Source organism: Halichoerus grypus, chromosome 8 (genome assembly GCF_964656455.1).
Source record: "Halichoerus grypus chromosome 8, mHalGry1.hap1.1, whole genome shotgun sequence".
In the NCBI taxonomy this organism is placed as follows: Eukaryota; Metazoa; Chordata; class Mammalia; order Carnivora; family Phocidae; genus Halichoerus; species Halichoerus grypus.
Window position 1 is genome coordinate 56214840 of NC_135719.1, and position 17957 is coordinate 56232796.

The 17957-nt window shown below is 34.8% G+C and overlaps 1 protein-coding gene and 1 pseudogene across 7 annotated transcripts in view; one reads left to right on the forward strand and one right to left on the reverse strand.

The window, feature by feature from the left end:
* The window catches only part of TCF12 (transcription factor 12), a 372696-nt gene that overhangs the window by 105876 nt on the left and 248863 nt on the right, over positions 1-17957 (reverse strand). For all 7 annotated transcript variants that reach the window (XM_036107006.2, XM_036107008.2, XM_036107003.2 and 4 more), the window contains one exon: positions 7308-7372. In XM_036107006.2, the coding sequence (XP_035962899.1) occupies positions 7308-7372 (65 nt within the window). Of the gene's footprint in view, positions 1-7307; positions 7373-17957 lie in introns of those variants that run through there.
* LOC118545051 (small nucleolar RNA U3) lies at positions 2457-2560 on the forward strand (annotated as a pseudogene).

Consider the following 17957-nt stretch of genomic DNA (forward strand, 5'->3'; position numbering starts at 1 on the left):
GTTTTTCTTCCATATTTGATGTTTTTATTATGTGTTCCCTATGAAATTTGTTTACCTGTAAGTGGCAAAGATATTCATCTATTTTTTCCCCAGCAGCTTTATTACTTTAGCTTTCATATTTAAGTCCATGATCTAGCTCAAATTTGTTTTGTATATGGTATAAGGTTAAGGGTTTAAATTCTTTTATTTTCATACTGATAATTCAGTTGTTCCAGCACCGTATGTTAAAGACATGTTTTTTTTCTGAGTTGCTAGGGTGCTATTATCAAACATCATTTTAGCTTATAGGTGTGGGTCCCTTTCTGGACTCTATTCTGTTCATGATCTGTCAATCTTTATACTGTCTTGATTAGTATTGTTTTATAGTAAGTCTTGAAATCAGGTATAAAGTAAGTCCTTTCTCCTTTCTTTTTGGATTGTTTTGGCACTTCTTAATCCTATGCCTTTTCCAATGAACTTTCATTTTTATTTTAATTAATTCCCCCCCCCCAAATTTTTATTTAAATTTTCGTTAACACACAGTGCAATATTGGTTTCAGGAGTATAATTCAGTGGTTCATCACTTACATAAAACACCCAGTACTCTTCATAACAAGTGCCCTCCTTAATACCCATCCCCCATCTAGCCCATCCTCCCACCCACCTCCCTCCATCAACCCTCAGGTTTTTTCTCTATCATTAAGAGTTTCTTATGGTTTGTTTCCCTCTCTTGTTTTTACTCCCCTTCCCGTATGTTGACATTTTCTTTCTTGAATTCCACATATGAGTGAAATCACATGGTATTTGCCTTTCTCTGACTTATTTCACTTAGCATAATACAGTCTAACTCCATCCACGTCATTGCAAATGGCAAGATTTCATTCTTTTGATGGCTGAGTAATATTCCATTGTATATATATACACCACTTCTTCTTTATCCACTCATCAGTCGATGGACATTTGGGCTCTCTCCATAGTTTGGCTATTGTTGATAATGCTGCTATAAACATCAGGGTGTATACCACTTTGAATGTGTATTTTGTATCCTTTGGGTAAATACCCAGGAGGGCTGAATCATAGGGTAGTTCTATTTTTAACTTTTTGAGGAACCTCCATACTGTTCTCCAGAGTGGCTGCACCAGTTTGCATTCTTACCAACAATGTAAGAGGGTTCCCCTTTCTCTGCATCCTCGCCAACACCTGTTGTTTCTTATGTCATTAATTTTAGCTATTCTGACAGGTGTGAGGTGGTATCTCACAGTGGTTTTGATTTGTATTTCCCTGATGATGAGTGTGTTGAGCATCTTTTCATGTACCTGTTAGCTAGCTGGATGAAATAATCTTAATGTCTAAAAAAAAGCCTACTAGAATTCTGATTGGGCCTACATTAAATCTGTAGCCTAACAGAACTGACATCTAAATGTACTGAGTCTTTCAATTCAGGAATATGGTGTATCTATTTATTTAGATCCTCTTTGATTTTTCCCTGCAATATTTTACAGTTTTCATTGTTGAAGTCTTAAATCTTTTATTAAGTGTATACCTCAGTATTTTATGCTTTTTGATGTAACCATAAATAGTACTTTTTTGTTAATTTCATTTTCTAATTGTTCATTGCTGGTGTGTAGAAATACAATTAATTTTTGGATTGACTTTATATCCTGTGACAAAGCTAAAGGTTTATTAGTTTTAAAAGTTTTCATGACGATTCATTTGGATTTCCCATGTGCACAAACATGTCATCTGCAAATTCAGCTTAATTTATTCCTTTCCAAATGGTGTCTTTTTTTCTTGCCTTATTACACTGGCACATAAAATTCAAGTGATAAGAACGGAAATTCTTACCTTGTTCCTAATATTGGGGGGGGGACAATTAGTCTTTCACCATTAAATATGCTGTTAGTTATAGATCTTTCATGTATGTCTTTTATCAAACTGAGGAAGCTGCTTTCTATGGTTAGTTTGTTGTGAGGTTTTATCATAAATATTTCATTTTTGTTGAATACCTTTTCTACATCTATGGAAACGATCATATTGTATTTCTCCTTACTTCTGTTAATGTGCTGAACTAAACCGATTGATTTTCAAATGTTCAGCCAAACTTACATGTGCAGTTTTATTGCTCACCTCGTAAAATGAGCTGTAAAGTGCTTCCTCCTTCTCTATTTTCTAAAATAGTTTGTATAAGATTGGTATTTTTTTCCCTGAGCATTTGAAAGAATTCACCCATGAAGCCATGACCCTCACGCTTTCTTTGTGGGTTTTCTCTCACAAACAACTTTTACTCCCCCCACCTTTCTTTCTTATTTTAATTCCAGTAGAGTTAACACACAGTGTTATGTTAATTTCAGGTGTACAATATAGTGATTCAACAATTCCATACATCCCCAGTGCTCATCACTCTTTGTGGGTTTTTAAAATGAATTTATTTTCACTAATAGATGCACAGCTATTCAGACTTTGTTTTATCTTGTCCCAAGACTATACTTTCAGGGATCATTTCTATAGTTTGTTTTATCTTGTCCCTTTTGGTAAGTATTTCTCAAGAATTTTATTTCACCTAAGTTGTCAAATTTACTGAATTAAGTTATTCACAATATTTCTTTATTATCTTTTTCATGTATATATGGTTTACAATGATAACCTCCCTTCTATTCCAGATATTGGTAAATTGTGTTCTTTCCCTTTCTTCCCTCTCCCACTTTGTCTTAATCAGTCTACCTAGAAGTTCTTACTTTTATGGATCTTTTTAAATAACCAAATTCTGGTTTTGTTAGTTTTTCTATTAATTTTGTAGTATTACATTGATTTTTGCTATTTGTATTATCCCTCCCACCCCCCTCACCCCCCCGTTCTATTGATTTTGTGCTTCATTTTCTAGCTTCTTAGGGCAAAACCTCAGGTTGTATACTTCAGATCTTTTTTTTTGAATACAAGCATTTAAAGCTATACCTTTTCTTCTAGGCACTGTTTTAGCTGCACCAACAAATTTTGTTATATCATATTTCACTATAACTCAGAATTCCCTAATTTTTTAAAATTAAAAATTTTTTAAAACCACAGATTATTTTACACATGTGTTGTTTATTTTTCAAATATTGGTGTTTTCCTAAGTATCTAACTTCTAATTTAATTCTCTTCTGGTCAGACAATATGCTGTATGATTTCAAACCTTTTCAATTTATTGACACTAGTTTTATGGATTAGCACATGATTCAATCCTGTTGAATAGAACATATACCCTCAAAATGAATGTATATTCTTCATTTGTTGGAAACAGTTTTATAAATATCAATGACGTCAAGGTAGTTGATAGTAAATGAACTAAGTTTTTTGTCTAGTTATTTTGTCAGTTGTTAAGAGAGGTATTCAAACATTTAACTATAATTTTGTATTTACTTCTCTCTTTAATTCTATCAATATTTGCTCCATTTATTTTAAAGCTCGTAGGTTATATACCTAAAGTTGTTATCATTATATATCACTTATCATTGTTATATATTCCTGATGTATTGACTCCTTTATAATTTTATCATTATCAAATGTCTGTATATAGTGAGACTGGCTATAATGGGAAAAGAGGATGGTTAAGAAGCAAATGGTATGGGTAAATTTCCAAATAACTATGTGCTACCTGAGTTTAAAGTTGTCATTTTCTAAAGCATATAATATCTGAATGCTGATGAAACTTAAATCTCTGAAAAAAAACCAAGACCCTGACTCTTCTGGGTTTGAACACTTGGAGAAAAACTTATATAAACTATTTGAATATATACTTGTTTAACAGGTATCAGTGAAAAACTGTTGTAATGATAAAAGGATTTTTCACATCATGGTGAAGTATTATACCTATAGTTAATAAAGATGTTGGCTTCTATGTTCTCTGTTGAATCAATTAAAAAAATTCAATTGCAGAATGATCCATCAGTGTTTCCAGTAATACCACTACACCAGTTTCCTTTTAATGGCTCATCAGTTATGGGATTGCCACATAAGTAATATGAGGAGACTCATTTAGCAACATATTATTACATCATCTTAACATGAAGCAAGGCCCATCAGGCATTATTAAATTAGACTGAATTTTGTAGAATGTCAGCAGCATTTTATGTACGTTATTAGGAGAGTTAATGTTCCTTTGGGAATTATGCTGAAGAAAAATGGTTTCAAAGTGGTGTTTGGATATAATTTTGCAGTCACTGTTTACATTTCCTTCTATTATCATTGTGTGGTTAAGATTTTTATGTCACTTGTGAATAAGTAAGACAAAATGGCAGCCAATTTTTGTTTGAGTGTATTGTCTTCTCTGACCCCTGCTAACAAATACTGTTTGGAATACAGGTTTTTCTTTGAATAAGAGTGATACATCTTTTTTAACTCTTGAATATCCTGAGTTTACTATTTAGGCCTCAAACCAGCTGGTGCCATCCATTATAATTTTGTCTAGCAACTGCAGCATAGTGAGAGCTAAGTAACAATAATAAATAGCAAGGCCATTGTTCCTTTCACAGTGAGGAATTCTTTTACTTGTTTTAAGAGCCCTCCTATCTTCACTGATTCCATTTGTCTTTGCTGCAGTAAAATCTCTCCTCTGTGCTGAATTTTGGGCTTCCTCTTTGGGGCTCAGGCATTGGTTTTGTGAATTCTTTACAAATAAATCTTTCCCTCACTTGAATACCTTTACATTTCTTGTATATAGCAATATTGTTATTTTACATTTAATACATCCCGGTAATGTTGTTTCTCTTTTCCAAAGGCCTGCCTGATCTCTCCAAAATGTTATACACAATTGTTAAACAGTGATCTTACAGTTTCTTCCTTTTTTATACTCTGTAGATGCTTACATTTGACATATAGAGAAGCACTGGGTTTCTCAAAGTATAATCCCCAGTCCATGTGAATTAGCATCATCTGGGGCACTTGTTTAAAATATAAATCCCCCCCCCAAATATATATATATACATAAATTCCCAGGTCCCTCCTCAACCAAACAAATTAAAATGAAAGGGTAGTAAGGGCATAGACTAGGAACCTGAGACTGTTACGCTGTGGTATAGTTACAACATAGTTAAAAGCATCAACACTGTGTTTAGAAGGTTTACCACTTGCTAGATGCATGCCCTTGAGCACGTTACTTAATACCTCTGGAGAGCATCCATTTTCCAATCTGAAAAATGGGTGTTAAAAGGATTAAATGTAATCATGTTTAATTCAACGCCCGGCTCAGTTCTCAGTAATTGGTAGCAAATGTTATTACAGTGTTATGTATCTAGGTTTTTTTTTTTTTTTTAAGATTTTATTTATTTATTTGACAGAGAGAGACACAGCGAGAGAGGGAACACAAGCAGGGGAACTGGGAGAGGGAGAAGCAGGCTTCCCACTGAGCAGGTAGCCAGACGTGGGGCTCGATCCCAGGACCCTGGGATCATGACCTGAGCTGAAGGCAGACGCTTAACGACTGAGCCACCCAGGCGCCCCTGTATCTAGGTTTAAAATAAATGTTTTCTGATATGAGAATTAAATCTAGTATTGTACATCTCAAACTAACATAACACTGTATGTTAATTATACTGGAATTAAAAAAACAAAAATCATGAGAAGAAAGGAGTTAAATCTGGTATAAACACATATTAATCTTTGAAAAACTGTTAAGATTTGTCTTTTCAAAACTTGAGAATTATATAAATAGAGCTTACCACTGATCCTAACTAAATAGCAATACCTTTGCCAAGGGAGTATAAAAAATGTAAGTGGGAACTCATTAATATAAGCATTAACTGATATATTAGATGCAGCTGTAGTTTCTAAGAGCTTACAATCATTTTTCCCTCAAGTTTAGCAATAGTGTTAACATTAGACCAGTGGCTCTCAAACCTTTTGGTTTCTTAAAAATAATATTAAGGATTCAAAATAGCTTCTGTGAAGTTTATCTCAGGAATGCAAGGATGATTTAACATACCAAAGAAAATCATTGCAAGTTACCCTATTATAGTACCACTATTGGGCACTGTTTCAACTCATCCTCTGCTCTGGCATTTATCCATGTGTGCTCCCTACATGCACACACTTCCCAATCTATGTACAGAGGATGGTGAGAATAAAGGAGGAAAGAACTGCTTGAGTTATGAGTTACTGGCCTGTGATAGGGTTGTGCTAAGGATTTTCTCTCGTTTCCCAAAGCCAAGTGAGAACTCCAAGAGATTCAATAAGGGGCATTTCATGGAATAATAATAATGACCTTTTCCAAGGATACTGTGAATATAATGACTTGAATAAATAATGCAAAAAAAAAAAACCCAAAACAAAATAGCTTTTGTTTTGTAGGTTATATGAATGGAAAAAAAATTAAATGTGGATTTATTTTGTAAAATGCTTTCACAAGTACATGGAACTTAACCTTCAGAGACCTATAAAGTAGAAGCAAAACTGCTAATTCTATTTTTCAAATGAGGAAATCAATGCAGAGATGGGAAATGACTTGTCTTAGGACCATCGGTCAGTAATTTGTAAAGATGGGATTTGAACCTAGGTCTTCTGACTCTGAATGGCACAATTACAGGATATATATTAAATGGAGTAGTACTGTTAGAATGAGAATTAAAATTGGCTCACATGCCCATGTCTAAAATTAGGGCAGACCTCATGAAAGGCATGTAGACAGCAGAAAACAAATTGCATACATTCTCCCTTTCTATTCTTTTTGGCTTGATTCTGATGGGAATCTAGAGGTGAACTGAGTGTTCAGAATTCTCTCTAAAGATATGGGGGAAAAGGCAGAGAAGATGGCCATTAGTAAAAATATAACATGCTACGGAATATGGAAGAATTGAAATGATGTTTCCAAGTCAAAGAGACTTTTGGAAGCCTATAGAATTGGTTAGAGTGTAGGACTGAAATGAAAATACTTAGAGCATCAGTAAGTTTAACATTACAGGATAGAAAAGCTACACAAAGCAACTGTATGTTCTTCATGTAATATATCAGCAGCTCTGTTCTTTTTATGAGGAAATATGCAAAAATCATTTTCAGAAATGATGTAAGAATTTTGGTAAGGGGTAGGAAGGTAATTGTTACTTTGCTTCCAGTTAAAATGGAGTTGAGTTATGAAAATCTTTGATGATAGAGAAAGACAAGTCTGGTGAATTGGGGAAGAGAAACCATTTTAAGCAGAGGGAGAAGAAAATATGTTTAGTAACTAAAATCTTACCACATTTAGTCCCACATTAAAGGCACAAATAATGGTGAAATCGGATAAATTTCTACCTCCTCTATCAAAGCCTTTATTTATGGGTTAAAAATGATCTCACTTTTGTATTTATTAAACTTACTTGACAGCCTGGTAATCCGGTGTCTCTGCTGTACAGGGAAAATGAGCCTCTCTCTGACGTTTTCCCTATAAAACAAAGAAAATAGCTATATACAAAAATCCTCATTTATTGACAATCAATTCAACTTCCAGACCATTCATAGTAATTATATTGTGATTTGGAAGTGCAGAGAATAAATTAGAAACAAGAAGATAAAATCCAATAAATAAAATTTAAAAATCTTACTATCATTCTAATCTTAACAAATTCTGACTTTCATAGAATAGCATGTATTTTATTAAATACTTCCCATTGTGAAACACCAAAAAAATATTCAAAAGAATGGAAAAGAATAGATATCTATATAGCCAACAGTATGATCTACTCAGTAGGGAGAATAATGTTTTCCCATATTTGCTTCAGACTGAATATTTCTCCTTCTCTTCTTCTCTCTCTCAGAAATTAAAAGTGTGGATACAGCTCAATTCTCACCCCAGACCACACGATAACCATTAGCAAAAGGTTAGTATATATGATTCCCATGTATGTTTTGAAACTTTTAATATATATTCATGCACTCAAACAATATACATTACTGTTTGTGTTTAATACATTTAAACAGATGGGATTATATAGTACCTACCCCCTTTGAAATGTGCATTTCCATGCAATATTATGCTTTCGAGATACATGTTGATAATAGACACCTAGTTCATTCATTTTTACTGCTATAAAATGTCCCATTATACAAATAAAACTACAGTTGATCTATTCCCCTACTGAGAAATAGACTGTTCCTCGTTTTTTTGTTATCAGGAAGAATGGTGAAACATGTATCCTCACACATGTGTTATACATACACGTAAGACTTTCTTTAGACACAGAGAAGTGGAACTACTGGATTAAAGGATGCACACTTTCAACTTTCTCTGTATTGCTTTACTATTCTCTGAAGTCATCACGTCAATTTATATTCCCAGAAATGTGTAAGAATTCCTTTTGGGACTATTATCTGCAGTTCCAAAGCTGGATGGTTAAATGTCAGAAATGTATGAGCCAGTTCTAGAGGGAGAGTAGATGTCCCACAGTGCTGATACTGACAGAAGTTCTTACTTGCTTTTCAACATATTGTTCAGTAAAGTAAATTTACAAGTATTATATAGGTTTTAATAAACAGTCTCTCACAAACATATATGTTGCTCAAAAGATTTCTGTAAACATCACAGTTTGATGTTAATATCAAAGATGGAGACATAGATAAGCAATGACAATGGCAGAGCTAATTCTTTTTCTCCATTCCAAGGTAAAAACAGTAACAATCTAATTAAATCTGACCAGTTATCCAAAATATTTAAAATTATTGAGGCTATATGGACTTCTCCATAATTGCATATTACACATTGAGGTATTAGCTTGTGATTATATAAAAATGTATAGTTTATTAATTTTTTAAAACTCCACACATAGATGGGATGCTCAAAATTATTTACTGATAGAGTGCATAAAATTTAAAAAAACTTGGGAGATGCAGACACTAATATTTGATTATTTTCATTGACGTCTACATGCCACAGTGGCCAACTGATGTAAAATCTTGCTACTCTAAATTTGGCACGTACTGACTCCGTAGATATACAAAATAATCCTTGTAATAACAAAGCTAGTTATTAGAAAATACTGTAATAACTCGGGGTATAATTTTAGAGCCCATTAGGACATTATAGCACATATCTTAAAAAGCACTTACTGGCTATTAGTGATGAAGCACATATTTCAGGTGAAGTCATGACAACACATAAAAATACATATTTATGAGAAAAGGTTAATTAATGTGGTCTATTTGCCTCACAGTCTCACCATTAAGCAGTATGTTCTACATAAAGAGCTTTAATTTGCAACATATACATATGGAATAAAAAGGAAAAAAACCTGTAACTCTCAAAGGATATATCTTTTACAAGTAAGACTGCTTATAGGAGTCAAGATGATCTGTGGGGATTTGGGACTCTACCCTTCTACTCTTGGAATCCAACCTCACAAAACCATGAAAAGATTGTACTTTTACAATTGTGACACACACACACACACACACACACACACTATTCCTGTGCCTCATCAAAATGGATCAGAAATCCTGCTGAACCAAGAAGATGGCAGAGACTGAAGGGAAATGCCAAATTAGAAGGACTGGCAGACAAATTATTGAGGGAAAATAAAGAACAGCACACATTTATGGTTTGAAAGTATTACTTTATTCATCAAATAAACAAGTTTATGAGATATTAAAAATCATTCTCAGTACATATCTTTTTTTTTTTTTTCTAAAGTAGAAGCCCAGCGCAAGTTTCAACTCATGACTCAGATCAAGACCTGAGCTGAGACCAAGAGCTGGACGCTTAACCGACTGAGCCACCCAGCCGCCCCTAACGTGTCTTCAATTTTAAGAAAATACCACCTTTAAAAACAAATCATGTCCCATATACTTGGCAGGACAGAACTGGGAGACTATATTAACATTTTATTTTATTTTTATTTTTTTAAGATTTTATTAATTTGACAGAGAGAAACACAGCGAGAGAAGGAACACAAGCAGGGGGAGTGGGAGAGGGAGAAGTGGGCTTCCCGCTGAGCAGGGAAGACTATTTGTCTTTCATCACAATATACCATCAACTTATTATTGGTTGAAATACTCAATAGGCCCTTTCTACCTTGCAAATTCCTCTTCCTGAAATGTTCAACAACTAATGAAGACTTAAAGCTAAACAACATAGTCTGTTTTATTTTCACTCAACCGTACCAGAGTAAGAAACTTTTTTTTTTTCAATTGTTGAGGTAGGAAAGGAAACAAAGTAAGAGATCAATATTAGCTCTGTTTTTAGTAAAGTTCAGCTTTCAAATACAATTTTAATTATCTGTGTGGAAGTTACTTGTTATTTAAGAAAACTAAGTTTTTAAACCCACTTTCCTGTGCCTATTAAAATTCCTAAATTTCTTCCTTTCACAAGGATATTCAAAGAGAGAATGAAAACTAATTTAACATAAGCTAAAAACATTACAGAGTAAAAATTTCTTCTGAAATGTAAAGTTGATAGCTTGTTTTTAAAATGATCCTTAACCTATTCAAATGAGATTTTGAAATGTAAATACATTTTCATTTCACCTTTCATTTATTAGGAACTAGTTATTTCTGAGGGACTTAGAAATTTGGTTACTCTTTAAATATAATGCATACTCAGTCTGAGATTTAGAAGACATTCATCTTTAATTCTTTCAAAATTACTCTTTACAAGAACTATTTTCATGAATTAGAATGAATCTCTAAGTCTATTTTATCTCAGGTGTCTGACAAATAACAGCTTTGGCTACCGTATTATGGTTTTCTACTAAGTATTATATATGAATGCTATACATAGATAATTTTAATACATGTCAAATGAACACGGCTGAGTCACTGTTAGTATCTAACTTCCCTTGAATGGTGAGGGATCTAGAAACCAGATCAGCTAAAAGAATCAAGATGTTAGCCTAGAAAGGAGAGGATCTGGGAGAAGTGCAATCTCTGTACTTGCACAACTATCATGCTAAGATGGAATCAAGAATACACTGTCTGGTCTTAGTGAAGAGATTTAGGAACAAAGGATAAAAGTAAAGAGATGCATTCTTTTACCTTGTTATGAGAAAGAATGCTCAGAAAACATAATTTCCAAGAGTAAAATAAAACCTGTGCAGAAAATTATATGATATTCCTGGTATTCTTATTAGTAAGGAGATTTGTGGAACAATTAGCTCTTTTGTTGTGGATTTATTTATTAATGCAGTGGGAAACTGAACAGACATTTTGGCAACCAAGTTCCCACTAGTAAATCACAGTGAGTTTGTGTTTATTGGACAGCTGGGTATTTTACAATGAAATGGCCATTCAAGTATTTTGCCCACTTTTTTACTTTTGGATTGTCATTTACTTGTTGATTTGTGGAGTTCTCTATGTATTTTTGATACAAGACCTTTTATTGTCTCTATGTAAATATTTTCTGTAGGTTGCCTTTTCACTCTCTTAATGGTGTCTTTTGATAAACAGAAATTCTTCATTTTAATATTGGCTAATTTGTCCATTTTTTGTTGTGTGTACTGTTTAAAAAAAATCTCTGCCTATTTCAAGGTTACAAATCTATTTTTCCATGTTTTCTTCTGAAAGCTTTACTGTTTGTCTTTCACATTTAAACCTGAATTTGATTTTTGTGTAGGTTGGTGGTTGGGGGGAGAGGGGTCAAGGTACATTTTTTCCACAGATACCCAACTGACTTCAGTATTATTTACTGAAAAGATGCTCTATGTCTAAAAAGTATCATCATGGCTGCTTGTGAAAATAAACTACAGGAGAACAAGTGCGGAAGCAGGTAGACCAATTAGAAGACGACTAGACTACTGAAATAATCCAAATGAATTAGAACACTACTAAAATAATCCAGATGAAAGCCAATGGTGGCTTTAAAATTCTTCCAATTCACTGAGGTAGGTACTATTAAGTCCCCATTTCACTAACAAGGAGAAATAATTTGCCCAAGGTCACAGAATTAATAAGTAGCCAAAAGAACCAGAATGCAGGGCTATCTGACCCCAGATTCTTTTTTTTTTTTTTTTAAGATTTTTTATTATTTATTTGACACAGAGAGAGTGAGAGAGAGAGACAGAGAGCAAGCACAAGCAGGGGGAATGGCAGGTAGGGAAGCAGGCTCCCTGCTGAGCAAGGAGCCCTATGTGGGACTCGATCCCAGGACCCCGGGATCATGACCTGAGCCGAAGGCAGCTGCTTAACCAACTGAGCCACCCAGGCGCCCCCTGACCTCAAATTCTTAATGGCATACTATACTGCACTGTTTTCCAGTGGAGGTTTAGGACACAGTTCCCATATTCAGATCATATATGTACACATTTGGTGGAGCCCAAATATAGTATAGGAATTTTTCTCTATTTAGCCCTCCAAGCAGCCTCTACCAATCAAATGATATGGCACTATCTATTCCTACTGAAGAGAGAGATGGATGACAAATCATCCCCAAGATGATTGGCAGCAAAACCCAACTATTCCAAAGACTGGTTCTAGATATAGAACATGGTCAGTTATGCTTGTTTCACTCACAAGTAACTGCTATTCTTTTCAGTTCTTGCAAAGGGCACATGTTGATGTCTTTCTTACTTCAAGTGACGATTAGAAAAGTATTTATTCTGATCTTGTTTTTCTGGATCTCAGTTTCCTAATCTGTCAAATGAACAAGTTGGACAAGATCAGAGGGGGCACAACAGCATCCTGAGAGGCTGGGGCCAATGTAGGGATTTGTTTTTGTGTGTATCTTTAAAACAATTTAACATATTTAATTGCTGAGCCATGAAAATGCACCTTGCAAAACTCCTACTTCAGGGAATGTAAGTGACCGAGGGCTCCTGCTGCCATGCTCTGAAATGATTGCCTCTGCACTGAGGCCCACTCGCATCCAACACGCTTGGACAGAGTACCTTGGGGAAACTAAAAGCACATTTCTTCCCGGGAGACATGGCATTCCTATGTTGACCAACTTTGGCTTGAGGACTCCTAGGCTGCTTTGCTGAACCCTCCTGATAGTGCACAGCAGTCCAGAACTCTTCCACTTTCCTTCACTCTTGAGACTGCTGTGGGCAAGGTGACAGAAACTTGCATTTGCTGACTAGCTATTGTGTGTAAGGCACTGTAAGAGATGCTTTACGTACACTGCTGGTACCACTGCCACTTGTATTCTTCTTCCTACTAGAAATCCTGTTAATACCAAGGAGTGATTGAAGGAAGCTGATAACAGGTACAAGATATGATAGTAAAATTGCAAGATCTCCTGTAGATCTCAATCTACTGGCTGTAGAAACATGCCCTGTAATACTCTCCTGGCTGTATGTGCTCTTTTCCTACAAACTCAAAATAATGTTTTCATGAGGAAATGGCCAGACACAGAGATATTATAGAAGATACAGATGGCTCAGCATTTATTTCTGCAGTGGTCTACTGAATACCTGAAAATTTACAACTAACTGAAGTTTAGTAATTTTAATGAATATATACTACTCAAGAAGTAATTGTTGACTTCATGAATAATAGCACAAATTAGAACAAATAGTCTCCCTATTTGTCTGAAAGTCAGTATCGTTTCAATGTTCATTTTTTTAAGGCTTACGGAACTGCATTCATAAATTCAAATTCATCATCTATTACATAAAAAAACCCCATGTGTTATATTTTAAGTGATGCACTAGACTGGTTTTTCTTAAAGATAAAGACTTAACCTAGAAAAAGAATCCTTCAATGTTTCAAAAAAGCTACCTAGATCAACATTACTATGTTTCAAACTGAAATATTCTAATACGTATAAATCATGAGAACTTTTCCAGATTTAGTTTTCAGAGGAACAATACGAAATCCCTACATAGGCCAATCTAAATATTTGGGCACAAATCTATTTAAATAAGATCACAGTTTTATAAGCAGACTGTCTTCCTCCCCCTTAGGTATCTTTGAAAAATCATTATTTACCTAACGTCTTTGCTCATGGAGAATCTTTTCCTCTTTTTTTTTTGTGGATGAACACTACCAGAAGTTTCATACAATTTCAATCACACTAACCACTTGGAGAAACATAAAAACACACTATCCTACAAAGTGGGGAAATCTGTAATGCCATTTGGTATGTAGCAGAGCAGAGACCTAGGATTCTGGTTCCTGGATTCATCTCTTGGCTGTTGCTTCTCTCCACTGAGTGAACTAGGCAAGTTACAAGTCAGTTAACATCAATGCCTCCACTCACTCTTTTAGGAAAATCAACTCAGTAGCATGTACCTCACACAGGCCTGCACAGTTTAATTAATGCTTATAAAGTACTTGGAAATTCTTTTCTGAAAGAACCAAGGCCAATGCTAACTATTAGTATTACTGACTTCATTTTCGTAGCAATCTGTTCAAACTTACACACAAAAAATCCAGAAAGGATCTCAAACTAACAGATTTTTTTTTAAAGGAAAGAAAAGAGAGAGAGGGGGTTTTTAACATAAATGCCTGCCTATTTTCTTCACAACAATTTGTTTAAGTATTATTGGCTAACATTTGTGCCAAGCACGCTGCTGGCTACATTGAAGATATTTAAATATCTAGTGCCAACAAGCACAGCTGCTGGACTCTCTATGCCCTCCTCTTGTTCACTACATGCCAAATTACTCACACAGCTATGAATGATGAGGCAGCAGCACAGGAAAGTGCCAAGTGTGTGTGAGATTAGTGATAAACCAGAGGATCCCTATAGAGGTCAGTGATTAGCAAGTTCCCAGTTGTAATCACTTTTCTAACCCAGCCTTTATCTCATCACTTATTCCATCCAAACCCTGCACCAACTTCCTGTGACAGGCATCAGAACTGTAAGCAGCTTCCTAATCAATAATTCCTGCAGAATTGCTATAAAGTATCTCATTATCCTTGATAAGAGCACACAGTCAGACCTATACTGAACAGGCTTTAGAAATGACTTCTTGAGACTAAAACCTGAGATGAAATAGTCCAGGTTGCAAACATTCACCAATCCAGCTATTTTTCCTCATGCTCTCCACTCCCTCCCTAAAATCAGATTCACACGTTAAATATAAACACATAGACAAGGATGAGGAAGTTTGTACAAAACAGTTTCTTTGCCTTTCAGACATTAGAATGCCCAGGGAGAACGTTAAAATACAGAATTCAATATGAGGGGGTGTGGTGGGTAGGCAGGTACAAAACAGGAATGAATGAACAGAGTAGAATAAGATTTTGATCAATTTCAGTCATTTATCAAAACTTTCTGGACCATTTTATGGCTTAATTTTGCCACATATAGAATATATAACAAGGTATTCATTACAGGTAGGTCAAAATCTAAAGTGTGCTTCTCTGAGAGTTTTTAGTTAATAACTGCATTTTCTAAATTGTCCCTGAACACATATTTACATCCATATTGCATTGTTGCTTTTCCTTAGGTTCAGAATTTAAGTGTTTTCTCACTTAATGTCTCCATACTTCCCTAACCACATGTTGTTTAGAACTTAGAAACAAAGACATTTCATTTTTACAGCAAGCCAAAAGATTACAGAACTAGGAATTATCTCTTCATCTTTGGTTGCATTTCAGGATAAAATATGGTGAATGCATATTCTCTAAAAATAATCAACTTTTGTGTCTTAATGTTTATCCCATTCTTAAATAAAAAAGGATTTGAAATTATTCAGTTGATGTTTTATAACTTTCTAGGGACTAAAATAAACTGAGCAATCTTCAACACCTTAATCTTAGTTTATTCCCTTTGCCCCAAAATAAAGAAAAAAAGAAAATCAGGTAAAAGTTATATCAACAAATAATTTGGAAGGGGGAAGAGAGGGGAGCATATTTTCAAACTGTCTTGGTAATCACACACTTCCTTCTGGCATACTGTTTCCACCAAATGCTTGTATAGATGCTTCTTTCAAAAATTTCTTGCATCATACAATGATAAAGAGCACATTAAGCTCATTATTGTTAATTCCTGTGATTTTTCTCACAACTTTTTGTATTTTGGCTGTTTAATTTAAATCATGACCTTACTAGGCAAGGTCAATGTCTGAGTCTGTTCTTTATGGTGCTTGGGGACCAGAAGGCAGATGCCACTTGTTCAGGGAACACTGGTCTGGAATTCTAGACTTGTTTTGTTTGCATGCCAGGGACAGATTCTACTCTAAGCCTCTATCAATGGCATACAGCCACATGGAGGCAGAGACAGTATAAGAAAACGTGCTCCAAAATAGTAGATTATAAATGATTGTTAATTAGCTAGTTTCCCTTGACAGCAATAACTGGAATAGAAAGAAAGGAACTAATCAATGGAACTGCTACCATTCACCAACTATCTGGTCAGAAACAGGGTAGTGAAATGTAAAAGCATGTGAATGAAGCGTCAGAAGGGTCTATTCCTGTCTCTGCTATGAAGCAGCTGTGTGAAACAGGTAAGTTCTTAAACCTCCCCAGGCCTCAGTTTTTTCATCTGGAGAATGGGATGGGGTAGAGCAAATTTGGATTGGGTGCTCTCTTTCTGTCTTAATAGCCCATGAAATTGACATCCCCATCTATTTTTGCTATTAATTAAGCACCCCGCTTCTGACAGAATGTAAATCTGGGCACCACCTATAGTAAGAGGAAGAAGACAAACAGCTAAAAAATATAAGGATTTTTGCAGAATGGCTAAAATCAACAACACAAAAACAACAGGTGTTGGAGAAAGCAGAACCTTCTTGCACTGTTGGTGGGAATGCAAAGTGATGCAGTCACTCTGTCCCACAGTATGGAGGTTCCTCAAAAAGTTAAATAGAACGACCCTACAATCCAGCAACTGCATTACCAGGTATGTACCCAAAGAATACAAAAATACTAATTCAAAGGGATACATGCACCCCGATGTTTATAACAGCATTATCTGCAATAGCCAAGTTATGGAAATGGCCCAAGTGTCCATTGACTGATGAATGGATAAAGATACGGTATATATGTACAATGGAGTATTACTCAGCCATCAAAAAGAGTGAAATCTTGCCATTTTCCAACAATGTGGATGGAGCTAGAGTGTATTATGCTAAGCGAAGTAAGTCAGAGAAAGACAAATACCATATGATTTCACTCATATGTGGAATTTAAGAAACAAACCAAAGAGCAAACGGGGGAAAAAAAAAGAGGCAAACTAAGAAACAGACCCTTAACTACAGAGAACAAACTGATGGTTACCAGAAGGGAGGTCGGTGGGGGGATGGGTTAAACAGGTGATGGGATTAAAGAAATGCACTTATTGTGATGAGCACCGGGTGATGCATGCAAGTTTTGAATCACTATACTATACACCGGAAACTAATATTACACTGTATGTTAACTAACTGTAATTTAAAAAAAAAAAACTTTAAAATATATAGGGACTTTTGGAATAATGATGTACAGTCATAAAAATGAAGTGTATAAGCATTTCACCATATATTTGCTTAATACATTTTGAGATATTTAATATGGTATGTTGAATATGGCAAATTAAAGTCAGTATACTTAGCAAGATTTCATTCTATTCATATTAAGAAAAACTCTAAATGTTAGTAAAGTTTCTCACTGGGGCTCAACATCCTCCACCTATATAATAATGCAGAAAGTATACTTTGTACACCATAGAAAATATACAAATACAGAGCAAATGAAAGGAGACTATTCTATTTTGTTGAAACAGATAGAGAATGCCCAAAAGAGAGTCTTAAATCCCCTCTGTGTTCTAAGATTTAAATAAGATTCTTGCTACAAAATAGGTACTCTGGGGGTAAAATATGAGACATTCAGTTTTCATTGTGTGGCCTCCAGTATTGCATGCAATTTACTGCCATCCTACCGTTGCAATCTGAAAAATAGAAAAAGGCTACCCTTGAGTGCTCAATGGGTTATAATTCAAAATTCATTTGTGAGTCATGCATAACTCAAAATAATCTTTTTACATACCAACTCATTATAAATGGCTATACAAATCAGTTTAAATCATAGTGTAAAATATTTGTGTAAAATATCTGTGTAAAGTATTTGTGGAAGGGAGGAATGAAGAAACTAAAGAATAAAAGAGGAAAAGAAAAATA